Consider the following 13,853-nt stretch of genomic DNA (forward strand, 5'->3'; position numbering starts at 1 on the left):
GCTCTGCCTGCCCCTCTGGTCAGCTTCCTGCCGATGACCATGCGCACGAGCGCACGTAGATGCGCTCACGCGCACGCGGCGCCCCCTCACACGCCATCCCCGACTCCCCTACCCCCCTACCCCCCCCCCCCCCCCCCCCCCCCTCTCGCCCGCGGTGGGCCTCCTCCGGCCCTCTTTCCTCCTTCTCTCAATGGGCGCATGTAGCACCGCTCGCTAAGGGGCTCTCCCGAGGGCGTGCTTTGCCGAGCGATGCTCCACCTTGCCCTTCGTCACAGCCACCGAACACCCCCCAGCTCTTCTTCCCATCTGGCCATTTGCGGGCCTCTGCTCCAGTGCCATGCACGTGTGACCGAGCGCCTCGCCCGGCGGTCTCTCTCCCAAGCGCCGGACCTCCTCGGTCACGGCGCCGGGGCCGGCCCCGGCGGCCACCATGGCAGCGGCAACGGTGGCCCCGCTGATGGCGAGGTCCGCCCTGCCGGCGGGCCGGCTGACCCGCGGCCCCCCCCTTCCAAGACACCTCTCCCCCCGGCGGCGGAGCTGCTGCCCCCCCGGCAGGACACCGTCGCGCTGGATCCGCTACTTGGGCGGGCGGCTCGGCGGCGCGTTCGGCCTCCGGCCGATGCGCGGGCCTTCGCCTCCTTCCGACCGGATCACACCTCGAAGGTGGCCCCGGTGCCGAGCCCGGGGCTGGCCCTTCCCCGGGCGGACCCGGGTCCACGCCTGACGGACTCCTTCTCCCTGAGCCCGATGTTTGTGCCCGGGGAGATGCCGCCGCATGCGGGCCGCGTCCAGGGGACCCCCTTCAACCCGCAGCTGTATGCCTCCTCGGCGTATCCGCCGCACTTGACCGCCCAGCAAATGGCCTCCGGGGCCGTGATCGGGGGGATGCGCACCCCCGGCGGGGGCCTCCCCTCGCCAGGCTCCAAGCCTGTCTTCCCGGGGCCGGGGTCGCGCTTGTCCTCTCCCCCAAAGCGGCCCCCCGCCATGCCGCGGCCCCTGCATAAGACGGTCTCCACCCCGGCCGGGACCTTCCAGGATGACCTGCCCATGGCTCCGCATGTGCTGGACCGGGAGACCTCCTGGCACGACCGGTGGTGGCCGTATGTGCCGATCGGCCGGCCGGCCTTCCGGCCCGGGGCGCACGATGCCCTGGCCGGCGCGCTGCCCACCCTGTCCGGGCGCCATCCCACCCTCTATGATGATCCTCATGGGTATGGCGATGACCGGGACTCGGATTACTACCGCCTGTCGGAGGAGCCGCCCGGGCGGCCGTCCTCCAATGCCCCCGGGGGCGGGCCCCCCCCGGAGGCCATGGCCTGGGGCTCCTCCGCCGCGCCCGACGACGCCAGCAACAACGACCGCAGCGACCGCCAGCCGGCCGACCGCCCGCCGCCCGGCCTGCCACCCGACGAGCCTCCGACCAAGTCGGGCCCGGAGCCGGCGGCATGGCCCGGCCCCTCGGCTGCCAGTGTGCCGCCGCCGCCGCCGCCGCCGCCTCTGTCGGAGGATTCGGACGAGGAAACCGACTTCTCGCGCTTCTGGTGGCTCCCGGCCAGCCCGCTGACAACCCCGGCCCCGGAGGGGTCTCTGTCGGAGGTGTCACCGGCCACCGGGCTCGGGCACCTGGTGTCGCCGGCGTATCGGGACAGTTTGCGGCCGTGGCAGCCGCCGTTGCGGCCGTCCCTGGTGGCCGACTCGCGGCTGGCCTTCCGATCGCCGGCCCGGCCGCGCGCGGTGCCCGACGTCGGGTACTTCCAGTCGCGGGAGTTCGCGCGCGAGGCGGCCCTGCGCAGCCACGGCCAGCGCCTGGGCGTGCGGTCCCCTTCTTCGGGGATCCGGTCGCGGTTAGCCGGGTCGACGCCGGCCCCGGCCCCGGCCCCGGCCCCTACCCCGGCCCCGGCCCCGGCCCCGGCCCCGGCCCCGGCCCCGGCCCCGGATGGCCATGCCTCGCGGCCAGCCTTCTCCCACCGGCGCTTCCTGCCGGACACATCCATAGAGCAGCTCCGGCTGCGGTATCACCAGGCCCCGCCGGAGGCCGGGGCCTTGCCCTTCATGACTTCGCTCGAGCATGACCGCCTGGTGGCCGGGGTGTGTTTGGCCTGCGGCGAGCATCCTCCCTCGCAGCCCTGCCCGCACCTTTCCGGCCCCGGGGCGGTCTATGTGTATGGGCAGCTTTTTTCGACGTCCATGCGCGCGGCGCACTTGCGCCAGGCGGGCATTTGCCCGGCCTGCGGCCAGGCCCGGCACGCCGAGCCGGTCCCCTGGTGCCCGGCGACGGTGCGCCGGTTGCGCATGGCCGTCCAGCACCCGAACCTGGGCCTGATCCCGGGGGATGCACGCCAGTGGGCCGGTGGCCCGGGCAGCCGGCCGGCCGATGGCCCGGCCGGCCCCCTGCCCGCGGCCTTCCCCCGGTCGCCATCGCCGGAGGACATGCTTCGGTTGAATTCGCTGTCCTGGCGGTGGATGGCCAATCCGGCTGCCCGGCCGGCCGGGGCGGCGGTCCTGGCCCCGAAGTCGGCGCCGGCTCTGCGTGCGGCCCTCGCCGACATCGGGGACTATGTGCTGACGCCGGGCAAGGCCCGGCGTGGCCGGGCCCGGCCGGCGGTGCCCCCCTCGACCATGGCCCTGCTGGCGGATGCCTCGCACCGGGCCATCCCCCGACGCGCGGCGCGTGGGCTGCTGGCAGCCACGCTGGCCCCGACCAGCCCCGATGACAAGCCGGCTCCCCTGCCGAAGGACTTCCTCGATGGGATTGGCTCGGGGGATGTGGCCCGGCTGCACCGGGGCACCGCGCGGCAGCTGACCCCGGAGGCCGAGCGGCGTCTGGTCAATCGCCTGTGCCTGGCCTGTGGCCAGCATCCCACCGACGAGCCATGTCCCCTGGTGCCGAAGTCCCCCAGCACGCCGGACCTGCCGGGGGAGCGGGTGTTCATGCGAGGCACGCGCATGGCCCCGCCGGAGGAACGCCTCCGGCGCTTCCGAGCCGGGCTGTGCCTGACGTGCGGCAACCACCCGGCGGCCGAGCCCTGTCCGGTGTGGCTTCGCCGGGGGGTGGTGTCGGTGTCCCCGCAGCCCGGGGACCTGAGCCTGCGCGATATGCCGGACCTGCTGCGCTCGCCCGGGCTCTCTTGGAATGCCGATGGCCTGGTGGCCGACCAGGGCGCGCGGCCGCTGCCCTGGGCCGACGACGCGGCGACGGCGGCGACGGCGGCGACGGCGGCCGCCGCCGCGGCCACCTTCGAGTCGGTCCCCACCCCGAGGAAGATGGTCCTGCCGGCCGAGGCCGAGCGCCGGCGCCGGCTTGGCCTCTGCCCCCGGTGCGGGAAGCACCCCCCGAATGAGCCATGCCTGGTGCTGCTGTCGTATGGTGGTGTGGTGCCGGTCCGGGTGCCCGGCCCCGATGGCGAGCGCATCCTCTACCGACTTACCGACAAGGAGCGCGCGCGCCGGTCGGTTCTCGGCCTGTGTCGGGTATGCGGCACCCACCCCAAGGGCACCCCGTGCCGGGTGACTCCGCGCCGGCCGAAAAGCTCCTGAGAGGATGGCAGCCACAGGGGGCGCCCGGGACCGGCGGCGGCGGTGGCGGTGGCGGTGGTGGCCGCGGCGGGCGAGGAGGAGCAGGGCGAGGCGGGGGCCAGCCTGCGGCACGAGGCGCGAGCACGCCGACAGCCGGCGTAGGCTGGCGTAGGCTGGCCAGTCCAAGCTGACAGCCTTTGTCGTACCTGCCTCCGTTCGCTCCTCTCTCTCGCTCTCTCCCCCTCCTTCTCTCCTCCTCTGCCATTCTCGCCATTCCCGCCATCCTGCCCACGTCCTCGCTTCCCCTCCCTCTCCCTCCGGCCTTTCGCACTCCTCCAGGTGTTTGCCCTGTCCTTGTCCCTCCCTCCTCCCCTCTTCTCTTCCTCTCTCGCTCTCCCCCCTCCCCTCCTTGTGACCGGTGCAGTAACCGGGGCGCGTGCGCTTTCGATTCCCTTGCCTTGCCGCACCCCTCCGCCCGCCCGGGTTCCCTAGATATAGACATTTCCCTGATTCTGCTTCCCTTTCCCCGGCCCTGGGTTCTTTCTTCTCTTGCGCCGCCCCCCGCCCCCCTTCCTGCCTCTCTCACTTCAATGGGGGGGGGGTGTATATTTTTGCAAGACGAGAAAGAGGGCGCGGGCGCCCAGCGGGCCAGCCGGGGCGCGATCCGCGGCGGACTTCAGTGCCCGCGCGGGATGACAATGGCGATCTTCTCGCCGAATGTGCCCCACGTCTGCCACTGGGTCTGGAAGAGGATGAACCACACGAAGAACGGCAGCGTCAGCAGGACGGCCCCGGTCAGGGAGTAGTTGATGTCTGTGTCGGCGGGCCGGGGCTCTGGTCAGCAAAGAGAGGGGACATGAGTGGAGGCGAACTGAATGCCAACGGGGCGAGGAAGCGTACAGCGCTTGATCACCGGCGAGCAGGCCGGATCCTTCAGATGCTGGCGGAAGATGATGTAGTTGATGACCCACAGCCAGGGCAGGAGGAAAAAGCCTCCGATGAACAGTGCGAGCGGAGGGGGTGGGGAGGGGGGGAAAAGCGGGGAGAAGAGAGCACGAAGACAGGGAGGAAGGGGGGGGGGGGGTCATTCCCGGGTGTCAGGCCAGATGTCGGGCGGCAGCGTCAAGGCGGGGAGGCGACAGCAGATACGGAGGACAAGGGGAGGAGCAGAAAGAGCGAGAGAGAAAGGGACGTATGTTTCCGGCAGACAGTGATTCGCTCCTCCTCGGAGAGCTTGCTCACATTCTTTGCCATGGCAGCAGGGTGGTGGAGGTGCTGGAGAGTCCTGGGGGGCGGTGTAGGGGAGGGAGAGAGGGAGGGAGAGAGAGAAAGAGAGAGAGAGAGAGAGAGAGGGGCACAGGTAGGGGCAGGGGCAAGGGGTGGTGCCGAAGCCCCCGGGTCGTGGGATCAGCGTGTGGACTCTTTTGGCCCAGCCGCTGGCGGTGGTCACCACCGATCGCCACAAGCAAACGGCCCAGGTTCGGTGGAGGGGACCGGACGGGGCCGGGGCTGAGACCGCCTGTGAGGGAGGCCCCCTCCCTCGGTTGGAAGGGCAGGCTTGCCGGCCCGGTGTCCACCCTCCCCCCCGGTCCCGCCTGCGCATGCTACGTTCGGCTTGCGCCTCCTGCGGGGTCCGTGCTCGAAAAGAACAAACACACCCCCCTGGTGTGGGCACGGACACGCAAACACAGGCACCCCCCCCCCCCCCCCCCCCCCCCCCCCCGGCAACAGCAATAGCATCCCGCGGAGATTAACAGACCAGCTCGCCGTTGGCACCTGCCACCTTCAAAACAATTCAAATGCGCCCAGCCAATGCCTCTCTGGTGGGGATGGTGGAGCCGGGGTGTGGCCCCTCGCCCCCCCGTATAGTCCCCGCGCAAGGCCCGGAGGCCTTGGGCCGAGCCGGGTGCGCCGGCACCGGTCCCTCTCCGCGGCCCTCTGCCCCTGGTGCGCCGCCATCCCTCCCCCCCCCCCCATGGGGGCGGGGATGTAGTATCTAGCGCACATGGGGACATTCGAAGCGCCCCATGTCAGGCCTGACGCCTGCCCCCCCCTGGCGATCGTCACCCCCCCCCCCCCCTCCCCCCCCTCTTCCATTCGTCTGCCTCGGCGATCGCCTGTCCTCCCCTCTGCCCCTCCTCCTCCTCCTCCTCCTGCCCCTCCTCCTCCTCCTCCTCTGCCCCTCGTCCCCCTCTTGAGCCCTTCCCTCCGACTCCCGCCCTCGCCCGCTGTCCCTCCTCGCCAGACCATGCCCGCGGCCACGCCCCCCGGCCCCGGGCCGGCGCCGAGCAACCCAACGCACTTCCTCCTTCGCGCGGCCCAGCCCTCCATCGGCCACTCGCTGGTGGTAGGCGGCCCCCGGCGGGGGCCCCCGACCGAGGCGCCCACCGAGGGGTCCCCTCTGCCGGGGTCCCCGTCGGCTGACGACCTGCCATTCACGGGCAACCGGTCGCCCAGCATGCTGCTCGAGCCGTCGGACTCGCACCTGAGCCTGGTCGAGGCGCCGATGGACTTCGACGAGGACCAGGTCCTTGCTCAGGAGCAGCACCAGGCACAGTCGCCCGCTCGGACGCCCACGCCCGGGTCGTCTCGACGGGCAAGCAGCGCGTCCGCCCCGTCGCCGGGTCCGCCCGGCAGCCCGGCCCCGGCGGCCCAGCCTGACCCGGTCCAAACCCTGGCCTCCCTGCGCCATGGGTCGATTTCCCTCGGCCCGGCGGACCTGCCGCCGGCCATCGTCACCTGTACGTGTCGCCCCTGACCCGCGCGTCCTTCGGGACCCCCCCGCCGCGCCGCGCCGCGCCGCGCCCCGCCCCGCCCCGCCCCGCCCCCCCCCCCGGGCATGTGCTGACCGTGGCCTCGGCCGGATGCGCCGCCCAGACTATGACCCCTTCGGCCACTGGCCCTTCATTGCCAAGGAGCTGGAGAGCCATGTCAGCTCGCTGCAAGTCCCGCTCGCCGTGCCGGACCCCTTCGGGTCGTCGGCCTCGGGGGCGGTGGTGCAGCCACTGCCGCGCGGACGCCCGGGCGCCGCCGGGGCCGCGGTTCCCCGCGCGCGCACCGGCCCCTTTGCTGGCCCGGGCTCCGGGCCCGGCGCCCTTTCCCAGTCGCCGGACATCGAGCTGGTGGACCTGCCGCTGGTGGATGGCAGTGAGGGCACGCCGGCCGCCGGGGCCAGGATCCGACCGGTGTCCCCTTTGGCCGCCGATCGTGAGCGTGAGCGTGACTGGCCCCCCTTGTCGCCGCTGCTGCAGCTGCCCTTCTCGCCGCTGCCATGTCCCGTGGCACAGGTGGCCGGGTCGGCGGCCCGCGCGGCGGCCGCCGCCTCGACGCCAGCCGGGCCCGGCTCCGGTCCCACCTCCGCCTCCACCTCCACCTCGGGGCTCGGATCGGCCATGTCCCCTGGGCGGCGCCGTGCGGGGACCCTGCCAGCCCCGGGCGCCGGCGATGCGGGCCCGTCGGCCTTCACGCGCCTGCCCACCGAGGGGGCCAGCCCGGGCGCCGAGTCGCTGCCCCTGGCGCCGGGGACCCCGGGGCCCGGGCCGGCCTCCAGTCCCGGGTCCTTGTCGCAGGATTCCTTGCATTCGCCCTCCGGGCAGAGTGCCGGCTCGGTGGCCTCCTCGCCGCCGGCCTCCCCGGGCCCGGGGGTCCTGCCCGGGGCCGATGCCCCGGGGCCGGGCCCGGAATCCGCGCCCCGTCGGCCGGCCGGCTCGCTCCTCGATGCCGCCGAGCTCCGTCTCTTCGTGGACCCCCTGCCGGCGGAGTCGATCAACATGCGGCTCTTCGTGGATACAGCCGCCCGGCGGGTGGTCGAGCATGCCGGGTCCCTGCCGGTGGCTTTCGTCGAAATTGACCAGTACATCCAGCAGCAGGCGGCCGGCGCCGCCGGGCGCTCGGTCTGGTCGGTCACCAGCGAGCCGGTTCTGCATCTCTTTGTCATCGGCGCGCAGGTGCGTGCGGGCCTCTGTGCCGGCGGGAGCCAGGCTTCTCCCGTCCCCCCCCCCCCCCCCCCCTCCCCCCGTTCGTTCGCTCCTCCAAGGACACCTTCGGTAGGCTAACGCATGTCTCCTCTCCGGGTCCCTCCGGTCCTGCGGGTCTCCCACGTGTGGGGCCATGGCCGCGTGCGCGCCCGCTCGCCCGCCCGCCCGCACCCCGCCCGCACCCCGCACCCCGCAGGACGACATCAAGTACCAGGACCTGCGACTGATCATACGGAATTGGTTCAACTTCCTCCATCAGAACTTCCGCACCGGGCCGGCGGAGGTGCGCCGGGCTGCCGGTCCCAGCTCCCAGGCACCGCTCCTGCCCTGGCAGCAGTTCAACCCGGCAGCCGGGATGACTTTGCCGGCGGACTTTGCCACCGGCGCCGGGGCCGGGCTCGAGTCCAAGCCCGGTGGCAGCGGCAGCAGCGGCGGCCATTCCGGCACCAGCAGCCTGAGCGCCTCGATGTCGGCCATCGGCCTGTCGGGCTGGGGCAGCGGCAGCGGCGGCAGCGGCGACAAGTCGAGCGGCGACAAGTCGAGCGGCGCCCAGCCGGCGTCGGCGTCGGCCGCCGCCGCCGCCGCCGCCGCCGCCGCCGCCGCCGCCGCCGACCCCCCTGCTGCGGAGCTCCCGCAGCACCTGATCGTCATGGTCCGCTCGCACCGGGAGGACGTCAATGCCCTGCGGGAAAGCCAGCGCGCGCCCGGGGCCGGCCTGACGCCAGGGCATCTCCGGCGGCTGGACCCCCTGGCCTCGCCGGGGTTCGCCCCGCCCGACGAGGCGGCCGGCCCGCTGGGGTCCTCCTCGACGTCGCTCTTCTACTATGCGGATTCGCACCTGTCGCTGGACCTGGCGTCGGGGCCGGCCTCACCGGCCTCCGGGGCCCCGGGGCATGGGGCTGCCGGGGCCCCGGGCGGCATCCGCTCCTCCCTGTCCTTCTCGCTGATGTCGCCCCTGTCCTCGGCCTTCCCCTCGCCGTCGCCGTCTCTGGGCCTGCTGGCCGGCGGGGCCAGCAAGTCCTCCATGCCCTGGCTGCAGCTGATCCCCTATGACAAGCGCCTGCGCATGGAGTTTTCCTCGCAGCGCCTGCTGATGATCCGGCCCGGGCGCCTGCCGGCCGTGTCCCAGGGCACTCGGGTGCTGCCCCTGTCGCACGCCGGCCAGGGCCTGGCCAGCCTGCTGCCCCTGTCGATGCTCGATGCGGAAGCCCCCGGGGCCGATGGGCCCTCTCGTGGGCCCGCTTCGCCGGCTGCCGGTGACTCGGGCCCCCCGACGCAGCAGCAGCAGCAGCAGCAGGCGGACTCGGCCCCGGCATCCCCCTCGCTGGCGCTCAGCGACCCGGAGAGCGGCCTGGCCATGCTCTTCCAGCGGGTTGGCGATGCCATCGGTGCGTCGCTGAATGCACGCATCCGCCGGCTGGAGGCCCTGCGGCAGGATGCCGGCCGCGAGTTCCTGGCCCTCCTGCGACAGGTGGACCGGGCCCGGTCACCGCCGGCTTCCGGCAGCCCCGGCGGCCAGGAAGCCCCCCCCCCGGCGGCGGCGGCCATTCACCAAGTCCTGGTGCACTACTTCCGGCTGGTGGCCCTGTGCGATGCGCTGGCCGGGGCGGTGCGGATGTGCTCGCCGGAGCTGGCCCCGGCCGGGACCCAGGACATTGTGGAGCTCCGTCGGATCCAGGTGGCCGGGGCCGGGCGCTTCCGCTCGGCCATCGACCTGTTCCTGCTCCTGGACGGGCCGGCGGTGCGTGCCACCTGCCGGGCCCTTTGGTACCATGCGCTCGGGGTGTGGGCGCACCAGCTGGCCTGCGATGCCCTGGGGCCCTGGCTGTCCGAGCGCCCGACGCACCTGTTCGCCAGCTCCTCCCAAGTGGACCTCTTCGCCGAGGAGTGGAATGCCGGGCACCGGCACCTGCAGCTGATCTATGACCAGGCGGCGCTGGTGGACCGAGCGCTGGCGGACCGGGGTGCATCCGAGCCGGCCGGCGACCTGCGCATGTGCGCCATCTTGCTGGTCTTCTCCCAATCGGTGCACGCCCAGCGCCAGTGCCAAATCCTCGGCAGCCTGCTTGCCCGGTTGACGCGGATCATCGGGCCGCGGCTGTACTCCATGCGGGCGCCGCCCGGGCATACCATCCGCCGCGTGGAGGAACTCCCACGGACCCTGCTGGCCGACGTGGTGGCGCCCCTGCTGAATACGGCCATCGGCCAGGTGGTGAGCGACCACTCCGGCGTGCTGATGGTCCGGGCGATGTTGCTGCACAATTTCGTCCGGTCGGCCCAAATCCGCAGCACGCACTCCAGCGCCGACGGGGCGACCAGCGCGGATCTGGCGGCCGATCCGGCGGCCCTGTCGGCCGAGTACTTCGGCCCCTCGGACCTGGCCATTCACTCGCTGAAGTCCGCGCGCCGGGCCCTGCGCAGCTTGCGCCGGTCGTTTGACATCTCCCCGGACCAGGGCCGGCTGACTATCTTCACCAACAGCCGGGACTTCGTCGAGCAGTCGCTCTTCAGCCAGCGCGACCAGCTGACGCGGCTCATCCAGCGCTCGGTCTACTGGATTGGCCAGCGGCACCAGTGGCTGTGCCCGCCGGTGCCGCCGGCCCACCCGCCCGGCACCCCCCCCGGGGATGATGACCTCCACAGCCCCTACCACACGCCCGGCGCGTCGGCCATGCTCTTTGCCCGGATGTCCGCCCCGCCGGGTCTGGCGCACATGTCCCCGGCCGAGCGCGACAGCCACCTGGACTTCTTGGTGGCCTTCGAGGTGCGCCGCCTGTCGTCCCCCCGGCCGGCCCCCCTTTGGGGCGGTCCTCCTTCTGGTGTTTTTTTGTTTTTTTTTTTTGCTCATCCTCCCTGCCTGCGCTCCCTGCCCCCGCCACCGCGACCCCCCCCCCCCCCCCCCCCCCGGCTCCCGGTGGACACTCGCCCATGCGTACGCGCGCGCGCGCGCGCGCCTCTCCTGCCCCCCATTTCCCCCACAGTACTGGACGGCCCGGGCCATTGTCACGGTTGCCGCGCGACATGCATCCTTCAGCGGCCTGTCCTTGGCGTCGAATCTCACCTCCAGTGGCATGGTGGCCCAGCTGATGGAGCAGCTGGTGTCCTTCTTCCTGTGCGTTATCTTTTTGTTGGTGCCCCTTTCCCGGCTCTGTGTCGGTGTCGGTGTCGGTGTCGGTGTCGGTGTCGGTGTCGATGTCGCTGCCAGTGCCAGTACCGGTGCCGGTGCCGGTGCCGGTGCCGGTGGTGGCTCCGGCCGCCTCGGGCTCCCTCGGCCAATGGGTCTGCCACTGACGTCTCTCATTGTCCCCCCCCCCCCCGCCCGGCCCCTCCGCCGGTCCAATCCGAATGCCTGACACCATGCGACCCGGTGCCAGCGCTTCGGGCCAGCTCTTCCGGGCATTGGACTTGCTGCACACGCTGGCGGCGCACCACCTGACAGGGGCCCCGCTCGGCCTGACCTCCTTCACCCGGTCGCTGACCATTATCCAACCGGCCAAGGCCGATGCGGTCCTCGAGGCCCAGTCGGCCGATGTGCCGGCCGACGTGCTGGCCACCATGCGGCGGACCCTCTTTGATGGCCTGCTCGGGCGGGACTTCAGCATGCAGCGGCCAGTGCGCCCGGCGCTGGCCCTGCGGGCACTCGGCCTGGCGGCCGCGGCCTGGGGCTCGGTGGCCGCTCTGCCGCACGTGTCCACCCACAGCAAGCAAGCCTGCCTGGAGATGCAGGTGCAGCTGGGGCTGCTGTGTGCGCGGCTGGTGGCCGCGGTCTCTCGCAGCCCGGCCCTCAGCCGGGTGTCCCGCGCGTGGCTGGAGGACGCGGTGCGCGCGGCCCTGGCATATAGCTCGCTGTCGGCCGGCCCGGGCGCGGCCCTGACGCACCCGGTGTCCTCGCTCTTCGGGCTGGCGGTGGATGCCCGGCCGAAGAACATCATCTTCCTGCCGCCGGTGGCCAGCCCCATGTCCGCGGCCGGGCCCGAGTCGGCGCCCGAGGCCGTTTCCCTGCCCCCAAGCCCCGGGTGTCTGGTGAACTTCAGCCTGCAGGCCCTACCGGCGGAGGAGTCCCCCTTGGAGGCGGCTCTCCGCCCGGCCGCCGGGCAGCACCTGCCGGCGGACTTGGGCCTGCTGCGTGCGCGGCCGGTGGGCCGCCTGGCAGCCGGGGCTGCTGGCGCCGCTGCCCGGGCGGGCGATGTCGGGCTGCTGGTGCGCGTGTGCGCGCCGCAGCTCGACGGCGCGGTGGACCTGTCAGGCGCCCGGGTGCGCATTGGCTTCCACAGCGTCGAGTCGACCCAGCTGAAGCTGGAGTCCCTGTCGCCGTATCTCGGGCCGGTGTTCGGGCAGATGGCCCCCCTGGCGGCTGGGTCGCTGTCGGGGGCCCTGATCCGGGCGGACCAGGCTCCGGCCGCCTGGGGCGTGGCCCCGGCTCCCGGGGAGTTTGTCGCGCTGGTTTCATGCTCGGTACGTTGGCCGGCAGTTGCAGCCGCCGGGGGGCCGGCTCCCTTTTCCGGCCCGCCGCGCCCCTGGCAGTGCTTCACCCTCTGGCTGTCTTGCCCTCGACCCTTCGCTCGGCCGCCAGCCGGCTCCCCGACTGCCGTTCGCTGACACGACCGCCATCTCCGGCCCCCTGCCGGTGCTTTTTCCCTCCCTCCCTCCCTCCCTCTCTCTCTCTCCCCCTCTCTGGATCGGCGCGTGCGCGTGCCCGGCAAATGCAGCCCGAGGTCCTCGGCACCGGCCGGGCCATTCGCTTCATTGCTCTCGAATTGGCGGCGGCGGATCACCACTCCGGCGCGGCCTTCCTCCAATTGGAGGCCACCATCCCCTACCGGTCCACCAAGCACGGCGCCCACTTCGAGCCGCAGCGCATCCTGGCGCCGGGGTCGGCGGACGCCGGGGCCGCCTGCCAGCCTGCCGGGCCCCAGCGCATCACCCTGGCCGTGGTCGATCCGTCGGAAGTGCCCGGGCAGCTGGGGTTCCCCGGCGGCCGGGCCACCGACGACGCCGTGTGGCTGGCCGCGCGCATCCGCCGGACCGACTCGCCCTTCGACATGATCCGGCTGGCATTGCCGCCGGTGTGCGATGGCCACTGCCTGGCCGGGGCTGACCCCCGCCCGGGCGAGCACCATGGCGATTGCCCGGATCGCCAAGGCCCGGCCTTCGAGCCGGGCGCCTGGGTGCGGTTCTTCTCCGGCCGGTCGGCCGAGCTGCCCTCTGCCAGCGGGGGCCCGTCGGCCAGCGTGGCCGGCGATGCGGCCGCCCGGGTGGACCACACCCCGATCACACTCGATGTGTTGAAGAACAGCGCCGGGCGCATTGCCCTCACCCGGCCCGGGGCTCTGCTCGCCGGGGGCAGCGAGTGCGACCGGCTGGACCTCTTCGTGCGGGTTGCCCTGCCCGCTCGGGACCCCCGCCGGGCGGATGTTCGCCGACGCCTGGCCGAGGCTCGGCCGGCGCCCGGGGCCGGGGCCGGGGCCGGCCGCCCGGCCCCGCGGCTGACCGCCTTCGCGGTGCTCGACAGTGTCGACGGCGCCGGGCCCGGGGCCGAGCCGGCTCCCCTGTCGGCTGCGGTGGCTGCCTGCCCGGTCCCGGCGCGGGTGCTGCCTTTGCTCCGCTGCCCGGAGGTCCGGATCCACTATCAGCCCAAGCACCGGCTTCTGGCTGTGGCCACCCTCCAGGCTCCGCTCGGCAAGTGCTGCCCCTCGCTGGCCGGGGTGTTTGTGTCGTCCTGCGGCCTGCGGGTGCCCTGGCGTGACGATTTGGTGGCCGGCGCCCCGGGCACCGGCCCCACCCCCGGGGCCCTGGCGCACTGGCCCCTGGCCGCGCCCGAGGGCGGCTTCTTCCTGGCGGCGGGCATGTCGCGCGCCCTGCTCTTCGACCTGCGTGCGTCCTGCTCTGCCCCTCTGGCGCGCCTGTCTCTCGGCTCCGCGAGCCAATTCCTCCCCCCCCCCCCCACCCGAACCTGGCCCCTGCTGACACCCTCCTCCCATTCCCTGGCCCACTTCCCCCCGTCCCCTCCACACACACACACACACACACCCAAAGCTGTCTCCGACCAGCACCCCTTCCTGGTGCTGGCGGCCTACTTCAAGAAGGTATACATCGAGGATGGCACCGCCTGCCGGCACTGTCGGGCCTCCGGCGGCCTGCGAGTAGCCGGCTCCATGCGGGCCTCGCCGGCCGAGGAGGCCGCCCTGCTCGCGGCGCGGCCGACCGATGCCGCCCCTTCCGACGCCTGGCTCCTCTCGCGCAGCCTCATCCAGCTCCCGGTCATCACCGTACGTGCCCCCCAGGCGCCCTGTGCCTCCCGTGCCCAGATGCACGCACACACACACACACACACACATGCGGGCACATGCCCCCCCCCCC

At 73.2% G+C, this 13,853-nt stretch overlaps 3 protein-coding genes across 3 annotated transcripts in view; 2 read left to right on the forward strand and 1 right to left on the reverse strand.

The window, feature by feature from the left end:
* The first annotated feature begins 3,199 nt into the window (after positions 1–3,199).
* Positions 3,200–4,032, forward strand: H696_04462 (hypothetical protein). Its single transcript, XM_009498338.1, has one exon. The coding sequence runs from the start codon at positions 3,345–3,347 to the stop codon at positions 3,705–3,707; it is 363 nt and encodes a 120-aa protein (XP_009496613.1). The 5' UTR covers positions 3,200–3,344; the 3' UTR covers positions 3,708–4,032.
* Positions 4,033–4,192: 160 nt separating this feature from the next.
* Positions 4,193–5,531, reverse strand: H696_04463 (hypothetical protein; the record flags this gene model as incomplete). Its single annotated transcript, XM_009498339.1, has 3 exons — positions 4,193–4,329; positions 4,417–4,509; positions 5,522–5,531. 3 exons carry the CDS (start codon positions 5,529–5,531, stop codon positions 4,193–4,195), a joined length of 240 nt encoding a protein of 79 aa, XP_009496614.1.
* A 233-nt stretch (positions 5,532–5,764) lies between these two features.
* The window catches only part of H696_04464 (hypothetical protein), a gene marked incomplete at both ends in the record, with an annotated part of 8,815 nt that continues 726 nt past the window's right edge, over positions 5,765–13,853 (forward strand). Inside the window, 7 exons of the mRNA XM_009498340.1 lie at positions 5,765–6,257; positions 6,394–7,463; positions 7,690–10,257; positions 10,475–10,605; positions 10,868–11,948; positions 12,203–13,367; positions 13,530–13,762. Coding sequence (XP_009496615.1) covers positions 5,765–6,257; positions 6,394–7,463; positions 7,690–10,257; positions 10,475–10,605; positions 10,868–11,948; positions 12,203–13,367; positions 13,530–13,762 — 6,741 coding nt within the window. The remainder of the gene's footprint in view (positions 6,258–6,393; positions 7,464–7,689; positions 10,258–10,474; positions 10,606–10,867; positions 11,949–12,202; positions 13,368–13,529; positions 13,763–13,853) is intronic.

This window comes from Fonticula alba (genome assembly GCF_000388065.1).
Source record: "Fonticula alba strain ATCC 38817 unplaced genomic scaffold supercont2.7, whole genome shotgun sequence".
Classification (NCBI taxonomy): domain Eukaryota; order Rotosphaerida; family Fonticulaceae; genus Fonticula; species Fonticula alba.

Excerpts from the sequence above, each read along its gene's own strand:
- H696_04462 (XM_009498338.1), top strand. The coding sequence starts at position 3,345 with ATGCCTGGTGCTGCTGTCGTATGGTGGTGTGGTGCCGGTCCGGGTGCC.